The sequence below is a fragment of the Hyla sarda genome, chromosome 13 (assembly GCF_029499605.1).
Source record: "Hyla sarda isolate aHylSar1 chromosome 13, aHylSar1.hap1, whole genome shotgun sequence".
Lineage (NCBI taxonomy): Eukaryota > Metazoa > Chordata > Amphibia > Anura > Hylidae > Hyla > Hyla sarda.
The window spans coordinates 26,472,658-26,496,837 of record NC_079201.1 but is presented as its reverse complement, the minus strand read 5'-3'; the positions used below and the strand labels follow the sequence as shown (position 1 = coordinate 26,496,837).

Sequence of the window (24,180 nt, the reverse complement as noted above, 5' to 3'; positions counted from 1 at the left end):
AATGTGAGCATTCATTGAATAAACATTCTGGGTATATTCTCACACAGTGGATCAGTCAGACCATTCTCTCTATGAAGAGTAGTTGTGTATGTGAGCCACGTACCCGTTTTGCAGCTCCTCAATCTGTAAACTCAGGATGCAAAGGATAATTTTATTAGTAAAGGAAATATACAAAATTAAATCTGAATGGATAGATTTCCTGCTTGAAATGATGCCTGGTCAGCTACAGGAGTTCAGCCACTACAGCTGGACCCTATTGATGTTTTTAAAATTTTTCAACATTTCATTTAGTTAGAACTTGGCATATTATGAAAAAACATTGAGAGGTGTTCCCTAAGGGTCAGTGCACACTAGACTGATTAGCTGCAGATTCGCATTGAAAATCTGCACTGTAAAATCCTTAGCAGTCTGCCTTACCAGCAAAGTAAAGAGGGTCTTTGAAATCTCATCTATTTATTGGCGGAAATTTTTCTGACAGAAATTGACCTGCAGTAGTGTGGATTTAATATCTGCAGCGTGATAATGGGTAAAGTAAAATTTGCACCAAATCTGCTGCATTTCTGCAGCAAATCTACAAAATAAACACCAAACTATGTACAGATCGTGTGCAGATTTTTCAGCAGCAAAGTCTAGTGTGCATTTTCCCTAACTCTGCAAAATGAGAGATAATTAGATAGGAGGTGGAATTAAGACTGCAGATAAAAGGAATATATTTATATATATATATATATATATATATATATATATATATATATATATATATATATTGGGCTGTAGTTACTGCCTGCTTTAAACAGGGTGTACATATTTTTGCACATAAAACAAGTTGTAGATTGTAAATTTTCTTCACGTCACTGTAAGTCTCAACATCTGGTATACCCCAGTTAGCCGTAATATTTGGTCAACTGCCTAATACTGTGTAGGCTCCTCTTATGCTGACCCCTCATAGCATAGACTCCATTCATCTGTGAACATGTCCTGTTGTATCTGGCACCAAGACAGGATAGCGAGCCCAAAATATGTGTATACATTCTCATTGGATGTCATCCTAAATATATGACTTTAGTTCAGACACCCTCCATTCCTCCTGTGAGTATAGACCCTCTTACACCATTAGACTGAATTCTCTATTTCGCTCACCCCTTCTCTCTCCAGGGTTACCATAGAAGGATTTCCTTCTGTTTGCTGATTGCAGTGTGAACACCTCATTAAATCCCTGTCATGTAATGTAAGAATTCCATTGCCAACAGTGCACAATGTAATTGAAATTAAATATATTCATAGAAAAGTTGCAGCACTCCATTAAAGAGCTACTATGTCCCATTCATCTTAAAGCGAACAAATGAAGTATAGTGCCATCATGTATTACAAGATAATGATGCTACACAGGAGAACCTGCAGGTTATGTTGTACAATAAATGCAGAGAAGTACAATGACTGTACCAATAGCAACCAGTCATGTTAGCTAAATGAACATAGAATCTCTTATTCCCAGCCTTCACCACTCTGTTTCATCTCTAATATAGAGAAAATATAAGACATTTAGGTATCCACCTATTGACTTCCTAATACCTAGAAAATGTTGGTAAAAGTCAGTATACTGTATCTACATGGGATTTTTCAAACCATTAATTTTAAATCAGATCTACTTGTGCAGGACATAACATTTATCTTGAGAAACATAACTAAAATTCCCTGACCGCTTTTAGCACTGACTCCTTGGATACTCATTGGCCTGGTGTCTGCTCCTAGGTTGAACCCATTGTCCAGTCTGTGAGTGCCTTTTGGACCTGATTCTTTTCATGCTTATCTGTAGGGCCATTGTTGTCTGTTTCCACAACATTGACTCCACAGTTGCCTATTGGGAGCACATCAAACATTTTGACATCATCTCCTCCATGTTGCACATTTAACCATGTTCTGTCCATTGAAACATCTTTTTCTATTGCACATTACCCTTTCCTTGTTGCACATTGCACAGCAATAACCCACTGGGTTGCACAACGTTGACCTTATTCTTGGGTTGACTATTAGGTTAGTGAGGGAGATTTATCAAAACCTTTGCATAGGAAAAGTTGTCCAGTTGCCCATAGCAACCAATCTGCTTGCTGCTTTCATTTTTTAAAAGGCCTCTGAAAAATGAAAGAAGCGATCTGATTGGTTGATATGGGCAACTCAGCAACTTTTCCTCTGGATAGGTTTTGATATATCTCCCCCAGTATCTTCTCCCATTGGGGCATCATCATTTCCGTGTTGCTCAATTTTACAGCATTGACCTACTGGGTTGCCTTTTGGTTTACAACATCCTGTGATTTGCACAACATTAACCCTTCTCTTGGGTTGACTATTGGGACATTTTCTCCCGTTAAGAAATCATACTCTCCTTGTTGCACAGCATTGTTTCCCTAGGTTGCCCATTGGGACATAACCTGTCCTTGTTAGGCTATTGATTTTGGTTGCAACATCTCTGTCTTGCCCTCCTCCTTGCAGAGAAGATTTCATGCAGTCAGTTTAACATATACATTTCCTGGGGACCACCCTTAATGAAACAACTATATTAGGGAATTTCCCTTTAAACCATTAACATAATATTTGTCTAGGACTTACTGATCGAATCCTTCACATTAAGTACCATGATGTATTGGCAACAGGAGGGTGACGTGCTACTTACCAGGCTTTTAAGACTGCTATCAAGCGTGACATTACTGTTAAATCAATAATGATACAAGGAGAACATAAAATAGGTGTTTTGCAGCCTGCGTAATGCTCTGGTACCTAAATAGCACCATCTGCTAATGATTCTGCAAGCAGTTGTGTTATTTCCATTTATGTGTTATTTTTGAGCAATGGAGGTGACCATCAGAATGACTCCTGATGCTGAGTCTGGAATAAATGTGGTGTTTTGTACTACTTAAAGGAAAACTGTCAGCTTTCTCCCCCACACTAACCAGCAGTGCTGGCTGGTAGTGCGGGGGACTCCGATCAGTTTGATCCTTACCGTGCCCGGATCCGCCGCGCCGTTTGGCCGTAATCTTCTATTTTCGGAATAGGGAGATACGGAGGGAGGGGAGGAATATTGATGTGCTGGGCGGCGCTGCGGCCAGCAGCACTGACGTCATCCAGTACTGGTGGTTAGTGCGGGGGGAGAAATCTGACAGTTTTCTTTTAAACCATATCCCATTTCTTAGCTCTAACAATTAGAGATGAGCGAACTTACAGTAAATTCGATTCATCACAAACTTCTCGACTCGGCAGTTGATGCGTAAATTAGTTAAGCCTTAAGGTGCTCCGGTGGGCTGGAAAAGGTGGATACATTCCTAGGAAAGAGTCTCCTAGGACTGTATCCACCTCTTCCAGCCCACCGGAGCACCGTAAAGCTGAACTAATTTATCCAGGAAAAGTCATCAACTGCCGAGCCGAGAAGTTCGTGACGAATCGAATTTACTGTAAGTTCGCTCATCTCTACTAACAATGAACAAAAAGTCACTCTGACACTAGGCAGAAATACCACTATAAAGACCAATCACCTCTCCGATCTCCTGCTGCTGGCAGTCTGCAGGTTACTGCACATTACATCAGACTATTATAAGCTATAAAGTGAAACCTCTAATTTCCCTCAGAGTCACCTGGAAGGTAAAGCTTAATTGGCGTTGGATCAAAACACCGTCTGTTCCAGCTTCACAAGGCCTGAGACTTTGGCAGATCTAGGGAGAAACAGCTGTCTAGGGCTTGATACAGGCATCAGCAAAGTCTCTGAACTTGTGTTATTATGCTGCTCGAGGTGTCTACCCCGTATCTTGAGAAAGTAACGCACAATGTGCATAAGCCATTGAGCAACACAGCCACAAGTCTTTACACCATTCTCCAGGATCGGCCTTGTCACTGAGGGGACTAAAATGAGACCTGCATGGAGACACAGAAGATCCATTTTGCACATATAGGTCATATATGTGCTTATGGTTTGTCATGTGTGGAGGACTGGCAGACTTTATATCTGCAGGGTACGTTTGATCCTATTTGAATACCACACTGAACTGTGGCCATGCAAATTTGGATGCGGCCATAGATCACAGTGTTGCACTGACTGCAGCTAATGAATCTAAATGTGGCCCTGTTGCAACACACAATTTCCTACAACCACAGCCTGATTGTTGCCAGAAATGATAACCTGCTAGACTATGGGCCACTGCATGTTACAATGCAATCACATTCATTTATCTTCGCTGCAATGCAATCTTTGGCCACAATATACATAGTTCTTCCTAAGTTGCAATGTAGCCCTAACCTTAAAGGGGTTATCCAGCATAAGGTGATTTTAGTACGTACCTAGCAGACAGTAATGGACATGCTTTGGAAGGATCTGCGCTTGTCTTGGGCTAAATGGCTATGCTGTGAGATTACCATAACACTGTGGCTAGCTTTCTGTGAACTGGTATTTTCTGTTTTCTTGTTTGCCTACAAATCCCATGATACCATTTTCCTCCTTCCCACACATCAGCCACCCCACCCATTGAAACATAAATAAGCTGCAGACCTGTGGTTTTCAATAAGGGTGCCTACAGCTGTTGCATTAGTTGCAGATTGCTCTCTCCACCCATTGAAGCAGACAGGCTCCCTGTCATCAGCTGATTAGTGAGTCAGGTCTCAACCGCATTGCAAGCTGGGAAAAATCCGAGACAGCAGTCATTTTGTATGCTGGTAAAAATAAATATTGGGGTGAAAATCACATAAGAATTGTGAGAAAACCGTCACACACAGGTAAAGACACTATATTATGAACTAGACTAACTTTACAGCTCCTGTAGCATAGTCAAATAAAAAAAATTCCCGGGAAAACCCCCTTAACCCCTTAACGACGCAGGACGTATATTTACGTCCTGCGCCGGCTCCCGCGATATGAAGCGGGATCGCGCCGCGATCCCGCATCATATCGCGTCGGTCCCGGCGCTAATCAACGGCCGGGACCCGCGGCTAATACCACACATCGCCGATCGCGGCGATGTGCGGTATTAACCCTTTAGAAGTGGCGGTCAAAGCTGACCGCCGCTTCTAAAGTGAAAGTGAAAGTGACCCGGCTGCTCAGTGAAATCGCGGCGTCCCGAACAGCTGATCGGACACCGGGAGGGCTCTTACCTGCCTCCCCGGTGTCCGATCGACGAATGACTGCTCCGTGCCTGAGATCCAGGCAGGAGCAGTCAAGCGCCGATAATGCTGATCACAGGCGTGTTAATACACGCCAGTGATCAGCATTAGAGATCAGTGTGTGCAGTGTTATAGGTCCCTATGGGACCTATAACACTGCAAAAAAAATGTAAAAAAAAAGTGTTAATAAAGGTCATTTAACCCCTTCCCTAATAAAAGTTTGAATCACCCCCCTTTTCCCATAAAAAAAATAAAACAGTGTAAAAAAAATAAAAAATAAACATATGTGGTATCGCCGCGTGCGTAAATGTCCGAACTATAAAAATATATCATTAATTAAGCCGTACGGTCAATGGCGTACGCGCCAAAAAATTCCAAAGTCCAAAAAAGCGTATTTTGGTCACTTTTTATATCATTAAAAAATGAATAAAAAGTGATCAAAAAGTCCGATCAAAACAAAAATCATACCGATAAAAACTTCAGATCACGGCGCAAAAAATGAGTCCTCATACCACCCCATACATGGAAAAATAAAAAAGTTATAGGGGTCAGAAGATGACATTTTTAAACGTATAAATTTTCCTGCATGTAGTTATGATTTTTTCCAGAAGTGCGACAAAATCAAACCTATATAAGTAGGGTATCATTTTAACCGTATGGACCTACAGAATAATGGTAAGGTGTAATTTTTACCGAAATATGCACTGCGTAGAAACGAAAGCCCCCAAAAGTTACAAAATGGCGTTTTTTTTTCGATTTTGTCGCACAATGATTTTTTTTTCCGTTTCGCCGTGCATTTTTGGGTAAAATGACTAATGTCACTGCAAAGTAGAATTGGCGACGCAAAAAATAAGCCATAATATGGATTTTTAGGTGGAAAATTGAAAGGGTTATGATTTTTAAAAGGTAAGGAGGAAAAAACGAAAGTGCAAAAACGGAAAAACCCTGAGTCCTTAAGGGGTTAAATGGACACTGTCAGATCCAAAAACGTTTTATATGTTGTTACTGATGAAAATTAAAGAGCTTTTGTAATATGTTTGTTTTAATGAATACTGCTCCTGAAAATCCCACCACTAGGGTCCCCTTACCTCCAGGGACACTAACCAGTCCTGCAGCAAAATCAGGCTTGTCCATGAGTCATACACAAGAGATGACTCCTGAACAAGGTTGCATGAGCAGTCGCACCAATCACCTACCACCACAAGGTAGAGACACGCCCCCTACCCCTGAGAGGATTTCTAACAATGTGAGCTAATGAAAAGAGGGATTGTTATAATAAATATAGGCAATAGTGGCATAAAAATTAGCTGTACATGGTCAGGATTAGAAACTGAGTAACAAATTAACAATTTTTTTTTTTGTGGTATCTGACAGGTACACTTTAAGGGTCTTTGCTGATTTAGGAAGTAGATACTGACCTAGGTTACTGACAATATATTGCAGGATTCTTTGGCTTGTTTGCTGAATTATAATTAGTGTTGAATAAATAATCTCGTGGGAGTATTTACCTGCTGGGCATTGGCAATCATATGTACTGTAACGTCAACAAAGAGTCTGAGGTCACAAGTCAGGATTGATCGATTCACATGTGAGCGTGGCAAAATACTTCAGTCTGCGGGTGTTAGATAATCACCAGAGGCTACAGAGACCTAGTTGACCTCATGAGACAACCCATATGAAGCAAGTCGTCTCATGAGGTGAACTTGGTCTCTGTAGCCTCTGGTGATTATCTAATACCCGCAGACTGAAGTATTTCGCCATGCTCACATGTGAATCGATCAGTTACACTAGATCCTAGTTTTTTGAGGGTCTTCAGGAATATCGGTCATTATACTCAGTACTTCTTAGTTCCTAATTCCCTGAAAGGAGTTGGAGCAGTAGGAAAGAGCAAATACTCATCAGGAGCCTTTATTTACCCCAAGGAGAGGACTTCCCTCTTACTTAATGCCAATCCTGGGTGGAAGCTACGGAGGTCTTCCTCTGGTATCAGGTTCTCTTTAGTATTTCTAAGACTCTCAAAATGGCTGCCATTACAGTGTGACTGAAAAATAGAAATTATGCAGAAAATATAAAAACATCTCTAATTTTCTGCATGTATGTCTGCTGTCCATACTTTGTGATAGATAATGTTCAAGTTAATCACTCTTTTTTCCTATTTGTGTCTCCTGCAGATAAAATAGAGAATGGTGACTTATACCAGAGAAAGAGAGCGGCCCATTCTCCCCTCGCCGATGACACCTCTACACTGAACACCCGTGATTCCGAACACAAAGCTGGAAACAGCTGGAGACGGATCTTGCTGCTGATCCTCGCTATTACCATTCACAACATTCCAGGTAAACATTTACTATAGATCTATGTAACCAAATGTCTTAGCTCTCTTTGTATAATCTGTTATCTATAATTGTTATAATTTTCTTCCAAGTCATGTAAGTTCTCCTTTTTTTTTTTTTTTCTTGCATCCATATTTTTGTTGTGTTTTTCTACAGCCTTTTTTTCTGAAATGTCATGGGGTCAGGTCTTTGGGTCTCCATCCTCACACTACAAGCCATTGCCATTCCCTTTAGGTCCCTATTGGTCAGTGAGAGCACCCTCCCATTACAATATCGTATCTGCTTGTTATTGGGTGCTGCAAGAAACCAGCTGAGCCCACAAGAATAATGGGCACAAGTAATACTGTGTACATTTCAGTCGCTGTTTCTTTACCTAGATGTCTCTTATTACAGTATTTGCAGAATCCCTGGCACTATCAATGTTTTAAATTATAATATCTATCTATTATCTCTTGGCCTTGTGAGAAGTAATTTTAGTATGCTCTGTTTATAGGAGAGTGAGTATAAATTTTACATAGAAGTGCTTTTGATGCTGCCAGTGATCTGTACATGACCGGGGCAGCTGTATTCCTGCAGGTCTCGTGTTATACAGTAAATCATGTTTGCGGCTGCTGATCCCCTCCAGTAGGGCTGCTTTTTCATGCTGCGTCTGGCCTCTTGAAAGCAGCTGCTCTAGTCTTTATTTTGATGCTCCGTGGCTTTCGTTGTGAGCAGAATAGACCCTTAGCTCCTTGTTAGAGCAGTTCATACATAGGGCACACGGCCCATTCTGTGATAGACCCAGGATTACCCATCCAGCTCCAATTTGCCTGTTGAGAGGGCTTGTTTGGCTGGTACAAGCCTGGCAGGCGGTGGCAGTGTGTTGTGCGCCAACCATGCAAGCATTGCTTGGAAACATCATTGGATCTCTTGTCTGTCTTTGCTTTTTCACAGCTCCTCTTTATCTGTAGCTGGGGGGAGTTGTTTTTATTTATCTAGCAGCTGAAAAACTCACCAGGAGATTACCATATAGATTAAACTGCAGGTGGGTGGCTCAGAATAGCATTACCCTGGATGTAGAAAGGGATCCTAGACTTTAGATTTGACCCAGGGAGAGGAATTTTTATTATTTACTGTTTCCAAAACCCTTTTCTTTTTTTTAAATGTGTCAAACCCTTAAAAATATCTCTAGATATTGCATCCAGGTAAAGTGACACAAACAGGTGACAGAAATAATGTAGGAATAAAAAAGGGTTCTGTTAACATTATGTTTTGGCTGTATGTCATATATCATAAAAAATATGCCCAAGGTGTAGCTATAAGGTCCACTAGACCAAATTTCTATTTGTGACTTCATTTGGTTGGTATGAACGGTCCCTCAAAGCATTACATTACTCACATTGTTTAGTTTGGTTTACATTCTAGAGCTATATTCACAATTCTGTATTCTTCAGAGCTGAAATTTCCCTTTTATGGGAATTACATTCTATAAGGTGTTGTCTTTACAAAAGAAACTGTACAGAAATCCAATGAAGGGAAAATGATCTGTCCAATTGTATTACAGTAGTTAAAGGGGTACTCCGGCCCTAATATATGTTATCCCCTATCCAAAGGAAAGGGGATAAGATGTATGATCGTGGGGGTCCCGCTGCTGGGGACCCCCGCAATCTGTCAATGCGCACCTACCTTTGTGAGCTCTCTGCAGCACTGGAGGCTCCGAGTGTGTAGCGTGATGACCACGGGGCCGGAATATCGTGACGTCACTACTCCGCCCCCGTGTGACGCCCCCTCAATGCAAGTCTATGGGAGGGGGTGTGACAGTTGGACCCCCGTGATCATACCTCTTATCCCCTTTCCTTTGGATAAGGGATAAGATGTATTAGGGCTGGAGTACCCCTTTAAAATAAGTTATTAGCACAATTAAGAAATTAATTAAGACCTGGAAATCACTAAGCAAAGAATGCCAGAACATTTCCTCAATAGATTTTGCAGCATTATAAATGTTATATGTAAATCACCAAAGCAAGCCCAGCCCAGAATAAGCAGGGAATGCTGGGAGATTTTAGATTTGAATCCAGCAGAATTGTGAATGCAGTTAAACAGGCTGTAACCAAGGATTAGTACAAGGCACACAAATTACATAAAGCTTGGTCACTATTGGATTTTCAGATGACTGTTATGCAGTACAGTTAACAAATTATCCACATAAAAAGGCTTTTATCTGGCGCACCATAGACATCTGTGCCTTACTTGCCTAAACATTCTGTGATATAGCGTGAGTTGGCAATATTGGAAGATAAGCTCTACAGAGGAATAGCACCGAGGGAAGTGATTTTTTTATTTTATTGTTTTCACTGCTTTTCCATATACTCTCCCATATGATATCATTAGGGACGTTTAGCCCGTCACAGCCCACTGGAGTGACGTAACTATGGTTTACAGGTCAATGGAAGCTCTTTATTGCTATACAGTGGCATATTTCAGCAAAAAGAACTAGACCCCCTTAGGACTTGTGGTCTATTCACACGGCAAAATTCTGCCTCAAATTTGGGATCCCATAGAAGTCTATGGGCTTTAATTTGAGGTGGAATTCTGCCGTGTGAATAGACCACAAGTCTTTCACATATCTGGCTGTTTTGCAGCTTCTGACACACACATAACAGCACTCTTGTGACAGGGACATGATGTACACTGCATTGACTGTGTAGAGGGAGGAAAGCATCCAAGTCTTCAGGAAGGGCAGATCACACAGACTATACAGTATCAAAGTCTAAGAACATATGGAGTAATGGAGTTAGGAGCCTGAAACTAAGTGCAACTTCACAGTGTTCTCTAATATATGTAAAAAGCACTGTTTCCAAGTCAAAGGTTTTCATGGTCTTTAACTTACACATCTTGTGTCAGGCAGCTGCTCTTGAGACCAATAAACAATTTACAGATTCCTGGTCAGAACACGTTTGAGGAGTTGTGCATAGTTTTTGGGAATCCTGTGTATAAAAAGAGAAATAGCTGAGCAGGAGCGGGCTGTAAATCAAGGGAGATGTTGCAATATACAGTATGGTTATGTAGTTTAGAATAACTATGTACACTTATAAGAAAGGTAAATGCAGAATGGTGTCCACTGAGCTATTCATACTCAGGTTTTGTATCCATTAGAAGAGGGCATCCTCTGTATCCTAAGGAGACAGAAGGGATTTTTTACTTTAAGAGCACTGAGAGTGTGGGAATGCTCGACCTCACCATGCTTTGAGGGTCGATTCATTGAATGACATGGGATGTGGCTGTCTTTCTTCTGAAACCTAGTCTAACAAATTACCTGGAGAATCGACAGCTGGCCCAGGGGTTTATTCTGATTATAATCTTTGCCCTCCTAATTTGAGATCACTGGCAACAACTTCACAGGGGATGTTCTGCCTTTGCTGCAGCTGACAGTATAGGGTAAAAGCCAGAACAAATAGCTTAGTATGTTTTCCAAGTCCATATAATATATATAATATTTGAACTATTTTTTTTTTTATTTATGAAATCTTGCATTATTTCTACTTGACAGCATGTTAATACTTTTGTTGTCAGATTCCAGATCATACATCGTTTCTTTGCATATCTCATTGTGCATTGTGGTTCAGCTAATATTTGAAGATATTACACTGTGAATGATTTCTCAAAGTAATGTATGTGTATATGTCATTGTAGCATTACCATATCCTGTAGTATAATGAATCCTCATCCACTGTAATGTTATTAGGAGTCTATCTACACAGACTGATCTGTGACCCGTAAATCCTTTCTCATCGATTTGCCTTGGAAAGGTTGTGATCTCTGTCTGAAGTGACTTCAGAGATATCCGAGATTGTGACACCTATATAGTTTAATGCATAGATGATAACATGTGAAGTGTGCTGCTGGTGGTCTGGCCTCCCCTATATAACAGATAATCTAGTTAATGTTTCAGCTGGGATTTTGGCTGTATTGTGGTCAGCCTTACTCTTAGATTCATCCAATAAATAAACTTTTCATGGGGCATCCTTACTTTTTCACATCATTATACATACACCATTTAGCACACCACTAAATGCAATCTACTACTTTATTTGATTATAAGGATCAGTTGTGTATAAAATGACAGGAAGTTGTGTAGTCCTATCATTGTCAGTTTAGTGTTGTCTCAGCTGCTCTTTTCTCCTGAGTCAACTCTTCTTCATCTGCTGACTCCAGAGGCTTGGCTGGATCTTGTCTGAGCTTTAGCTCCACCCCCTGAGTGATGTCACCACCTCTGACCAGCCCCTAGAGCCTACATCACCAAAGCCTATATATATATTTATATATATATATATATATATATATATATATATATATATTTATATTTATATTTATATATATATATATATATATATCTATATATATATATATATATATATATATATATATATATATATATATATATATAAATCTTTATTGGTGTATATATAAGAAGAATGAGATGTGTTTAAAGCATGCTGAGCATGCAGAAGAGCAGACAGAATGAATGCAGCAGGTATTGCAGATTTATTGACTGAAAATATAGTCTGTTGTGTTCTGAAATGTTCTGTAGCGGCTCTACACAGAGGGAGAAATTGATCAAAATCTGTCCAGAGGAAAAGTTGCTCAGTTGCCCATAGCAACCAATCAGATCGCTTCATTCATTTTTCCGAGGCCTTTTCAAAAATAAATGAAGTGCTCTGATTGGTTGCTATGCGCAACTCAGCAACTTTTCCTCTGGAAAGGTTTTGATAAATCTCCCCCAGGTAACTGGCAGGAGGGGAATAGGCAGGGTGGGAGAACTGTGATGAAGCGCTGAGGGAAAGCAATGCATTCTAGGAATTGTAGTACTGCTCAACCAGGAAGTAACAGACTTTCTGTGATTTAAGAACCATGTCAGGCAGGTAATCAATGCTATACACTTCTGGAACATTTTTATTTTATTTTTCACTCTACGTCTGAATACCTCTTTAAGTAAGGCAGTGCTTTCCAACCATGGTGCCTCCAGATGTTGCAAAGCTACAACTCCCAGCATGCCCGGACACCCAGAGGCTGACCGGGCATACTGGTAGATGTAGTTTTGCAACAGTGGGAGGTACCCTGGTTGGAAAACACTGAATTAAGGTGTAGGGGTCCTCTGTTCAGGATACATATTTTTTACACCTTTAAAGTATAAATGACTTTCCTTTTGGTCTAGCTGTTCATTTTATAAGCATTCAGCTTTTTGACAATTTATTGGCAGGGAGGTTTTCTGCATATTTTTTACAAGCTCTTCCGGCTATTTTTAAGAGAATCGTTGATTGTCCGCCATCTACATCTCATCTTTTCTGTTTCATATCTATAATGTAAAGGATTAAAAGTGGAAAAAAGTAAATCCTCCTTTTCTTAATAAAAGGTCCGGAACACACTAAAAAAAAAGTTTACAATCCAAATGTAAAAGATAGACAAAACTGTGCAGTGAATTTGACCACTCATAGGCTACAGGTTTAGATGTACCCTTCTGGATGTTCAGAGTAAAATTGTTTTATTTACCCGCAAACCTTGATGCCAAGTGTCTGCTCGATGTTCTTTAACGCGTGTCCTGAGCTTTTCATCAGTTTTTCCTCCCTGTGCAAAAGAAAATCAGATTAACAAAGATTTGTTTGAGATCAGATCTATAAAAACTGTCCTGGTCCTGTTAAGCTACAACACTAATGTATACAGCACATACATGTACACACAGAGATATATCATTATATATGGCATATATGGTTTACAGTGTCTCTGTATCAATGGGTATCGTGTTTTTATTTTTTACCTTAAAAAAAAAAAAAAACACAGGCGATACAGAGCTTCACAGTAAGGCTAGTTTCACATGTGAGTTGTTGGTTCCATTCTTCCGCTCCGACTGTAAACATAGCTGTCGGATCTGTTGCATGCCAGACACTAGTTGTGCCCGACTGGTCCAAAGAGGTGGTTAATAGGGTCTGTTGGTTTTTATCATAGTGTTCGGCATTTCCCCGCACAAAATATTGCAGCACGGTGGGCTACTTTGTCTTGTGTATTTTGTAGGGATATACCGATACCAGTATTGGTACCGATGCTAGACATTCGCACGAATACTAGTACTCGTGCAAATGTCACCAATACTTTTACACATATAATGGAAGAGCCGTGGCCACTCTGAGCCTCTCTTTAAAGCGTACCCGTCAGGTCCAACCAAATTTTTTTTTTTTTAATATATCACTCGGTACCTAATCCTGACCATGTACATCTAATTTTTATGTGTCTAGCACCTTTATTTTTTTTATTACACTTTTAATTTAGCTCACTAGTCTGAATTCCTCTCAAAGGGAGGGAGTGTGGCCTCACTGTGCAGGTCTCCGCCCCCTCCCTCAGTATGCTGTCTGCTCACATCTCCCCTAGCATTAACAAAACTCGCTTGTCTGCACTGACAGTAGAGGGACACAAGCTGACAGCAGGAGGATTTTCTTCCAGCTGTGAGCCCTGCACTCACAGCTGTCAATCAAGGAAGTGGGTCCATGACATAGGTGATGATGCATGGACACAGCAGGACTAGTACGTATCCAAGCAGGCAGGGGGGCAGTTGTTTGACTGGCTTTTTCAGTATGAAATACTGAAAATGTTCTAATGAAAGCAATTGCAATTACAACATATCAGAAGTTTTTGTATCTGACAGTGCCCATTTAAGAGAGCAGTTCCTGAGGCTGGGAGTGTGCCGCTGGAGTGCAGACAGGTCTCCTACATCCCTGCCCCCGGAGCGCAGGGGAAAAAAAGAAGGATTGCCAGGATTGCAATTCTGCGTTCGGTCCTCCCCTCAGCTGTCTGGAAATTGCCGAAGAAACAGCGAGGGGAGGGAAAGGCAGACAGGGCTGCCATCAGGGGGGTACAGCCAGTACTCCAGTAAGGGGCCCGAGCTCACAGGGCGCCCCAGCTGCACCCCCCTGCAGAAGCTCAAGCACAGAAGCAGGAGACCGCTCCTGCTTCCAGGGGCGGACAGAGGGGGCCCACCGCTGTCAGAGACATTACCTGTGGCATGCAGGCCCTTGTAATATCAGCGCAGGGTCTGCAGCCGCACTGACCAGCTGTGAGAAGAGCAGAGGAGGAGAGCAGAGAGGATGCCCCTCCCCTCACACCATTGGTGAAACAGGCACATGCTTTGTGCTTCCTGCTCTCCACCAAAGACCCTGACACCCATAGCACCTGGGAAGAGGACAACTTCCCATGCACGCAGCTGGGTCTTGCCCTTCAAAGTAAGTAACTTTCATGGGGTGGGTAGGGGGTTGCAATTTGAGGATTAGTGGGAGGTAAATAGGCACTATATCATTCAACAGCTCGAGGCACACTGGTTGAGAAACAGTGAGATAGTGTTTATTTACCTTATTCTCATTGTTTCTCATCCGGGGTGCCTACATCTGTTGCAAAACTACAAATTCCAGCATGTCTTTGGCTGTGTGGGCATGCAGGGAGTTGTAGTTTGCAATAGCTGGAGACACACTATTTGGAAAACACTTTTATATCTATCTATTTATGTATTTAGGCTGCGGGCCAGATCTCTCTCTCACATGTCTACAGTCATGGCTGTAAATGTTGGCACCCCTGAAATTTTTCTAGAAAATGAAGTATTTCTCACAGAAAAGGATTGCAGTAACACATGTTTTGATATACACATATTTATTCCCTTTGTGTGTATTGGAACTAAACCAAAAAAAGGGAGGAAAAAAAGCAAATTAGACATAATGTCACACCAAACTCCAAAAATGGGCTGGACAAAATTATTGGCACCCTTTCAAATTTGTGGAAAAATAAAATAGTTTCAAGCACGTGATGCTCCTTTAAACTCACCTGGGGCAAGTAACAGGTGTGGGCAATATAAAAATCACACCTGAAAGCAGATAAAAGGGAGATAAGTTCACTTATTCTTTTCCTTGTGCTTGGACAACAGAAAGAGGAGAAGTGAACGGTCAGAGGACTTGCACCAAAATTGTGGAAAAATATTAACAATCTCAAGGTTACAAGTCCATCTCCAGAGATCTAGATTTGCCTTTGTCCACAGTGCGCAACATTATCAAGAAGTTTGCAACCCATGGCACTGTAGGTAATCTCCCTGGGTGGGGACGGAAGAGAAAAATTGATGAAAGGTGTCAACGCAGGATTGTCTGGATGGAGTTCCAAAGATATTCAAGCTGTCCTGCAGGCTCAGGGAGCATCAGTGTCGGCGCGAACTATCCGTCGACATTTAAATGAAATGAAACGCTAAGGCAGGAGACCCAGGAGGACCCCACTACTGACACAGAGACATAAAAAAAAGCAAGACTACATTTTGCCAAGATGAACTTGAGTAAGCCATAAGCCTTCTGGGAAAATGTCTTGTTTACAGATGAGACCAAGGTACTTGGTAAAGCACATCATTCTACTGTTTACCAAAAACGGAATGAGGCCTACAAAGAAAAGAACACAGTACCTACAGGGAAATATGGTGGAGGTTAAATTATGTTTTGGGGTTGTTCTGCTGCCTCTGGCACTGGGTGCCTTGAATGTGTGCAAGGCATCATGAAATCTGAGGATTACCAATGGATTTTGGGTCACACTGTACAGCCCAGTGTCAGAAAGCTAGGTTTGCGTACAAGATCTTGGGTCTTCCAGCAGGACAATGACCCCAAACATCAAAAAGCCCCCAGAAATGGATGGCAACAAAGCGCTGGAGAGTTCTGAAATGGCCAGCGATGAGTCCAGATCTAAATCCCATTGAACACCTGTGGAGAGATCTTAAAATTGCTGCTGGGAAAAGGCGCCCTTCCAATAAGAGAGACCTGGAGCAGTCTGTTTTTGGAGTTGTCCAGCCCATTTTTGGAGTTTGGTGTGACATTATGTCCAATTTGCTTTTTTCCTCCCTTTTTTGGTTTAGTTCCAATACACACAAAGGGAATAAATGTGTATAGCAAAACGTGTTACTACAATCCTTCTCTGTGAGAAATACTTCATTTGCTCGAAAAATTTCAGGGGTGCCAACATTTACAGCCATGACTGTATCTATCTATCTATCTATCTATCTATCTCAGATCTATCACTCTATCTCATATCTATCTATCTACAGTCCAAATAGAAGCAGCACCTCCAGTAATGATACACAGTAGCAGGCACACTAGGACCTTGGCTTTCCAGTTCTCCACAATAGAACATACGTGGGAAATGTGTGGTTTATTCCATAATGCAGCAGACAATGTTTTGGTGACCTCACACTTGAGAATGTTGGCGTGAGGTCACCAAAACGTTGTTGTCTGCTACATCATGGAATAAACCACACATTTTTCCACATATATTGTATGTATTTGTTCTATTGTGGAGAACTGAAGAGCCGATGTCCCAGTGTGCCTGCACCCATCGCTACTGTGAATCATTACTGGAGGTGCTGCTTCTAAAGGACTCTTGTTTTTCTTGTCCTGTGTTTTAAAATGTTTTTTTCATAGACGATGGGTAAAATAGCGGTCGGACACTGGGGGCAGACTTGGTGGTGGGCCACAGAAGGGGGGGGGGGGGGCAGGTCTTGAATTATGTAAGGGGCCCCAAAATTTTTTATGGCAGCCCTGAAGGCAGAGCTTGGCAGGACACCACTCTGCACCTCCCTTCTCGCACCTCCCTCAGCAGGAGGGACGTAGATCTCCTTACAGCCCGTGTCAAGGGGACAAAGATGTGCACAGCCCCACTCCTGTCATGACAGGAAGGACGTAGATCTGCACAGCCTGCTCCGGTCATGACAGGAGGGGTGTAGATCTGCACACAGCCCCGCTCCTGTCATGAGTACGTAGATCTGCACAGCCACACTCCTGTCATGGGGACATAGATCTACGTCCCCATGACAGAAGCGGGGCTGTGCAGATATACGTCCCAATGACAGTAGCGGGTCTGTGTGCAGATCTATGTCCCTCCTGCTGAGGAAAGTGCGAGGAGGAAGCTGTGTACGGGAGCGGGGCTGAGGGAGGTGCAGAGTTGTGTCCCCTTGCCTTGCTGTATCTTTGGCAATCTCTGAACAGCTGAGGGGAGGAGCGAATACAGAATTGCCTGCTGCCTAAGGTGCGTCCAGTCCCATGGTTGGTCCATAAACAGATAAGGAGCAGCACAGGAATGTATCGTTGAGTACTTGATTAAAAGTATTGGTACTGATACTTGATCTTATAAAAATGGTATCGGGACATCCCTAGTATTTTGGACAGAACCTGCGACAGAGTCACTGAGTGGAGTCTCCAGTGCAGGTGTGAACTTAACCTTAGACACAAATAGAAAAATGTGTGCAGCTCACAACCGGTATCCGAAGTTAAATGTGGTTGATAAGTAAAATAAATAATTAAAGAAAGAATCTCAACCACACCTCATGGATACCACCCATCTGGGTAATGAAAATTAATAGAAACAGTTTGAAAAAATGTAAAGTTTTATTAAAATACAATAGTAAAATTAATTGTAAAAAACTCAATCAGATAAAAACATTTTAAACAGAGCAATATAGTGTCTAACTAATTAACCATTGGGCCCTAATGGTTGATATAAGGTGGATAGCACTGCTGGTTATTTAAATATTTGCGGAGGCTGACCATCCGGAATATGCTGTTAGTCCGGCAATTGTCTTTCAAAATGTGGAAACAGTCTCTATATTAATTAGGCTGTACTGCCCATAGTCTGTAGTAGATAAAGTGGTTTACATTTTTTCAAACTGTTTCTATTAATTTTCATTTGTGTACCCAGTTGGGTGGTATCCTTGAGGTGTGGTTGAGATTCTTTCGTGAACTTGACCTTAACTGACAAAATGTGACCCCATGGATCTAAGGGTATGTTCACATGGGGGAAAATTAGCGGAATGTCTGCCCGTAAAACACAGGTGGACATTTCGCAAGTTTTTCATGTTCCGCTGTGAGGGGTCCGGCCGCTCAGAAATGTGCCTTCTCCATAGACAGCAATGCATTTCTGAGCTGATTCTGCGGAACGATAGGGAATAAGACATCTAAACATGAGGGTTCCAGCTGTTCGTTTGACCACAGCCGTCATGCCTCCTACTATAGAAATGAATGGAGGGGACATTACGTTATGACCACAGCCGACCGAAACCAGTGTTCTGAACATATATGTTCAGAACGCCGGGGTGTCGGGCCGGAGATTATGAAGGTCCCAGCAGCCGGACCTCCCATGATCAGACATCTTATCCCCTATCCTTTGGATACGGGATAAGATCTCTAGGGGCAGAGTACTCCTTTACTGGGATTCAGCTATGTAAGTTTGAATGTATCTAAACTTTACTGAACTGCGATCTTTTAGTTACGTTTGAAAAAAAATTGCTTTACATCAAGGAATGTGCGGAACAGTCGAGTATGGCAGAGGTCGCTATGGAAAGTATCCAATGGATGAATCCCAAAGGCTCATCTCTAGTGCTGACAATCCTGACACTTTAGTATCTATAGCAGTGGTCCCAACCTTTAGCTCTCCAGATGTTTCAAAACTACAACTGACATCATGCCCGGACAGATGAAGGCTTTACAGGCATGATGGGAATTGTAGTTTTAGAACTGTTGAAGAGCCGCAGGCTAGTTAGCCCTGGTCTGCACTGTATAGAAACTGCTCTTCCATTGTGACGTTCGTTTACAGCATAAAGGATGGTGTCAATTAGTTACTTTCCTCACTTATACTGTTATGTATAAGGTGTTGGATAGGTTCATGGATAGGTAAACGTGCAGATATAAGGCCTTTCCATCTGTTGCTAGGCAGCTGTGCAGACGGGAGTATTCCTTATGACACCCAATGCATTATTACCATGGAAAACTCATGTTTATCATAATTTGTCTTAAATTTGAATAATTTTGATATTTTTTTAGTACAGTTATTGGGTTACAAGAAGTCCAATTTACTTCAGCCAGTCCTATCTAGTGCCTGTGCACAGTTGGCATTGCTATGGTGATACAGTTCACTAGGGGCAGCGGCTGTCATCGGGAAGTGATTAATGTGTTCTTAGCATCAATGTTCTACTTTGGTAGTGGCTTATAGTAAGGTGGCTGGCTGCTAACACTGGCACTGCTGCTATGGTACCCTTTTATCAAACCTATATTTTGCAACCCTTGGTAGTTTGTTTTCCCTACTTTGTGTAGTTCTATGCAGAAATACCTTTATATAACTTGTCTCCTTCCTTCAATTTCCTGCCATGTCCAGCAGATCTTCTCTCTGATTGCTTTCTTCCCATTATCCATAGCAGGCATACAACGGGCGCGCTCAGCACCATGGGGAGCAGTGGGATTAAATATGTAATACAGTCTCTTAATTATAAGATAAGTGGGAGCCCTGACATTGTAATGAATGCTGCTCCTGCGAGGAATGACATGTTACTTAATATATCAAGCACAGTGTGTGCCGCTCGTCTTAAAGGCTTTATGTGCTTCTGTTAACTCCTCATCTGCCAAAAAGCAAGCTACAGAATTGCTAAATGTGTAGTTGAGCAGAGTTTGTCACTTGATACTCCATGTGTTGGACGGTTGGTAATCCCCCTTTACTGTCATGGCAAATTGCTAGCAGGCAGAGAATAGACAGTTAAATGACAAATTTAGCTCTGCTACATCTCTACTTTAATTCTTCTGCGCACCACTCTCTGCCCGAGGCTCCCTGTAGATCTCTTCAGTACCCTCAGGCTTGTTTCTGTATTTGCATGACTTCTCTACAGATCTAAAGATGCAGAATAATAGCCCCGACAGCAAGATCCCGGGCTGGCTTTCTGCATGAGAATTTATTTATTTTTTGGAAGAATGTCTTTCTGCACTTGTTGGGGGCTTCATGATGTGTAAAAGCTCAGTCGGAAAGCTCTGAAAAAAGGCAGATGCCTCCTCCGATCACTGACTAACCAATCATTGCTGGGTAGATAGTATATACTGCTGGTTCTACAGACACTACCATTTCTTCATGCACAATTCCAATTTGGTTAATTCTCATGTTGCGTCTGAAAAAAATCTGCATTGAAATCCAACTAAATGGCAACTCACAGCTGTGAATATGGGCTTGTTCTGCACAAAACAAGTAGAGACTGAGCCACAAAGTCCTTCTAATTTCCATTCTAAATATATTTATATAGTCACACATCTATTGTTGCAAAGCCCTAAATCAAGGACCATGGTGCTTTGTTACAGACAATTCTGTATGTTGCACCTCCTCAGTTATTAAACCAGTGAAGAGTAGACTCCCAAGAGTCTGGCCTGGTGCCAAGTCTCTGTCCTCCCTTGGTATGTAATAGCTGCAAATTTATGTTGGCATTGGTTTGTCTCCAAAGGTCAGGCTGGCACACCACTAGGTCTGTCTCCGAACATCCCCCTTGATTTAGATTTTTGCCATCAATCGAACCTAGATTAAGTGCACTGATGGGTATTGATTCTTGGCTGCCAGGGCTGGAAATTTAAGGTTTTCTCATCACAAATGAAGAACATGGAAAAAAAAGCACACAGCCCAAATGAACTCAGACAGCCAGCGGATGATCAGAAATCCTTCTACGGCCAAATGAGTTGTTAATATATTCATGAAGCTTTTGGGGGGAAGGCATCAATTATGCATTGGATTTACTCGGTGCGTATGCCGGAATGATTGATAACATTTAATCTAGAATCCTAATGGAAACCACATGAGACTGTATTCCCCCCCGACTATAAATACACACTATAACACTATATAACACTGTACATACAAGGTTATATATAATCACGTAACAGTGCCTCAATTACCATCATGCAATATAATAAAAGCAGAGCGATGGAGTTTGTGACTATTTATTCTTCCTCCTTAAATGTCTGTGGAATTTTTATTGCTGTCAATGAGTTTGGGGCATTCTTATTTACATTCGGAAGGCTTGTACAAGACTTAAAGGGGTACTCCAGTGGAAAACCACTTTTTTTAAACTCAACAGGTGCCAAAAAGTTATACAGATTTGTAAATTACGTCTATTTAAAAAAGTCGTATAGTTCTTTCCTGTCTGACCACAGTGCTCTCTGCTGACACCTTTGTCCATGTCAGGAACTGTCCAGAGTAGGAGCAAATCCCAATAGCAAACCTCTTCTGCTCTGGGGGCAGTGGTTTCACGATCTGAAACGTGGAGAGGAGATACGTTTTCATATCCCGGAGTACTCCTTTAAGTGCCCACACACTTTCAATAGGTATCATTCATTCACAAACTATTCTTCCCAATGCCCAAGAGCATTCTTCTTGGCAGAGCATTCATGTGTTCTGAATAGGAAACTTGGAGGTAAGCCACTGCCAGACTCCTCTGGGACAGCTTATCATATTGAAAATAGTAGGGTTGGATAGGTGAAATCAAAGTGTTCAGACTCCGACCCATCATCAGAACGAGGGAGAATATGGCCCAGAGTTATCAAAGAATGTCTACGGTAGAGCTATTTTCCCACATTTATTTGGGTGGTGGGTTTGACTAGCATGCATCTCATTTATCAAGAAGGTGCAGCAGGATGATGAATTTTGCCCAGCTCTGCTGTGGTGGGAAGAGCTCTACCACATACACTTTTTCTAGACGTATGTGAGGGAGGGAAGTAGACACTTTCCCAGGTCCTGAATTTGGCGGGTTAGGTGTTTTTACTTACTTTTACTTTCACTAGGGCTCGGTGATCGGTGATGTTTGGCATTAGAGATGTGTCCTGGTGGCAGATAGCCGCCAGGACCACCCAGCTATGACCTGCGCTCAGCTCCTGAGCACGTGTCATAGAAGGGGAGTGGGATGCTGTTGTCCCCAAGAAGTTAAGGTTGAATTGTGGAAGGTAGAAGTGATTCTCACACCTACTGGTAGTGGGTGTAGCTTTGCGCCTAAAAAAGTACCTTTGTGCACAAAATAGTGACTTTTGACAAAAGTCGCAAATGAGAAATACATGACCATTGCAAGGTCAAAAAGAAAAAGTTCTATGGGTTGAGAAAAAGAGTGAAACTGTCTATATCAAAAGACACATAAAAGTTGCTAAATATGCTGCTTGCGCCTGAACTGCGCCAAAACATGGACAAAAAATTGCTCTAAAAGCAATGAATAAATCACCCCCTATGTCCCTATCTCCCCTCTTGATGGGGTATCCTTATGTTGTGGAAGAAACTGCTCGGCCCAGGAGGTCACAGGATGGGGGCAAACCCACCCATGCAATATCAGGTGGAGGAAAAAGGCCTTGCAGTAGCCAGGCACTATTTGATCCAGTAGTAAGAGCAAGATCCTCTTACTACTGGATCATGCAGCCTTTGACTACTAAAATGTCTTTTTCCTCCACCTGATAGGCCGCACTTATGACTGTGAAAAATTCTGCCCTGTGTCCTCCTCGCCCTACACAGATCCTAGTATTGGCTTTGTCCTGTTCTCACTTTCTGGTTTTGCTGCAGTAGTGGGGAGCAGAATTTACTAGACTTTTTGGATTTAGTGTACTTTGTTCATATTTTTTGACCTGCTGGACTCTACAGTTGTCTCTGGTATCCTCTTGCTCTGTAGAATGCTCCCTTTTCGATCTTTGCTTTTTCTGGCCTCCCGTTGTCTCTTCCATCCTCTCCTCTTCTGTTGTGTCTCAACATCACGTACCATGACTGACTGGTTCTTTGCTCTGAATGTAGAGTTCTTCTCTCGTGCTGACAGCCCCTTGAGATGGGCTTTAGATTGCCCTGCAGGAGATGAAACCATCCCCCCCATAAAAAGTCATTTCTACCATGAATGTGCTTGTAGACTCTATTAGTGCTCTGGGGAGCCAGGAATGGGGGAAGATTGGAAGCTCCCAGGTCACTCTTAAGGGGCCGCACGGTGTTTACCTGGACTCTATAAATTGTCTAATTCTGTTCTCTCCTGTCTCATTTTAACATGCACATCCTCATATATATACCTCAGCTCTGTGCCAGATCTCCACAGCTGTTCTCCCTGCACTTGCATAAGGAAGACTTTAAATAGCAAGTTACTGCCTGTAATACTGTAATGGATTAAACAGCAGGCGTGAGTCATTACATTACTACCTCTGGCTCTACAGCTATTGTGAAGCTACAACTCCCAGCATGCCCTGACAGCCACATGCTGGAATTGTAGTGTCTCAACAGATGGAGAGCCACAGAATGGAGACCTCTGCGCAACAGGATACCAGAGATGATCAGACTTGAGAACTGTAGAATGGCATCACATATTATATGAGCTAACAGAAAATATATCCTTGTAAAGTGTACCTGTCATTGAAAAAAATCTTAATAAATATATATATATATATATATATATATATATATATATATATATATACACACATTGGTTTAAAAAAGTGTATATTTTTGAGTGAGCTAATGCTGTCCTTGCAGCTATTGCATGTGTGTCTCTAAAAGGAAACCAAATACAGTACAGGAAGTAGGACAAATAGGGCTCTGACTAATAAAAGTTTAAATTACTCTCCTCCCTTTTTTCCCATTTAAAAGAAAAATATAAACATATGTAGTATCGCCGCATGCGTAAATGTCCGAACTATGAAAAATATCTACAGATCACAGCACAAAACATGAACATTCACACATCCTAATATATGGAAAAATAAAAAAAGTTATTAGGGGTCAGAAAAGGACAATTTTAAATGTACACTGCTCAAAAAAATTTATAAAGGGAACACTTAAACAACACAATGTAACTCCAAGTCAATGACACTTCTGTGAAATCACATTGTCCACTCAGGAAGCAACA

General features: G+C 41.7%; 2 protein-coding genes across 7 annotated transcripts in view; one reads left to right on the top strand and one right to left on the bottom strand.

The window, feature by feature from the left end:
• Positions 1–24,180, top strand: part of SLC39A11 (solute carrier family 39 member 11) — a 499,832-nt gene that overhangs the window by 397,295 nt on the left and 78,357 nt on the right. For all 4 annotated transcript variants that reach the window (XM_056550534.1, XM_056550532.1, XM_056550533.1 and 1 more), the window contains one exon: positions 7,314–7,478. In XM_056550534.1, the coding sequence (XP_056406509.1) occupies positions 7,314–7,478 (165 nt within the window). The remainder of the gene's footprint in view (positions 1–7,313; positions 7,479–24,180) is intronic.
• LOC130297737 (general transcription factor II-I repeat domain-containing protein 2-like) overlaps positions 9,675–24,180 on the bottom strand; it is a 1,987,867-nt gene continuing 1,973,361 nt past the window's right edge. For 2 of the 3 annotated variants that reach the window (XM_056550557.1, XM_056550548.1), the window contains 2 exons: positions 13,005–13,079; positions 12,218–12,810 (listed from right to left, as the gene is read on the bottom strand). The gene's annotated coding sequence lies outside the window, so the exon portion shown is untranslated. Of the gene's footprint in view, positions 10,442–12,217; positions 12,811–13,004; positions 13,080–24,180 lie in introns of those variants that run through there. The other variant, XM_056550554.1, reaches the window with a different exon arrangement.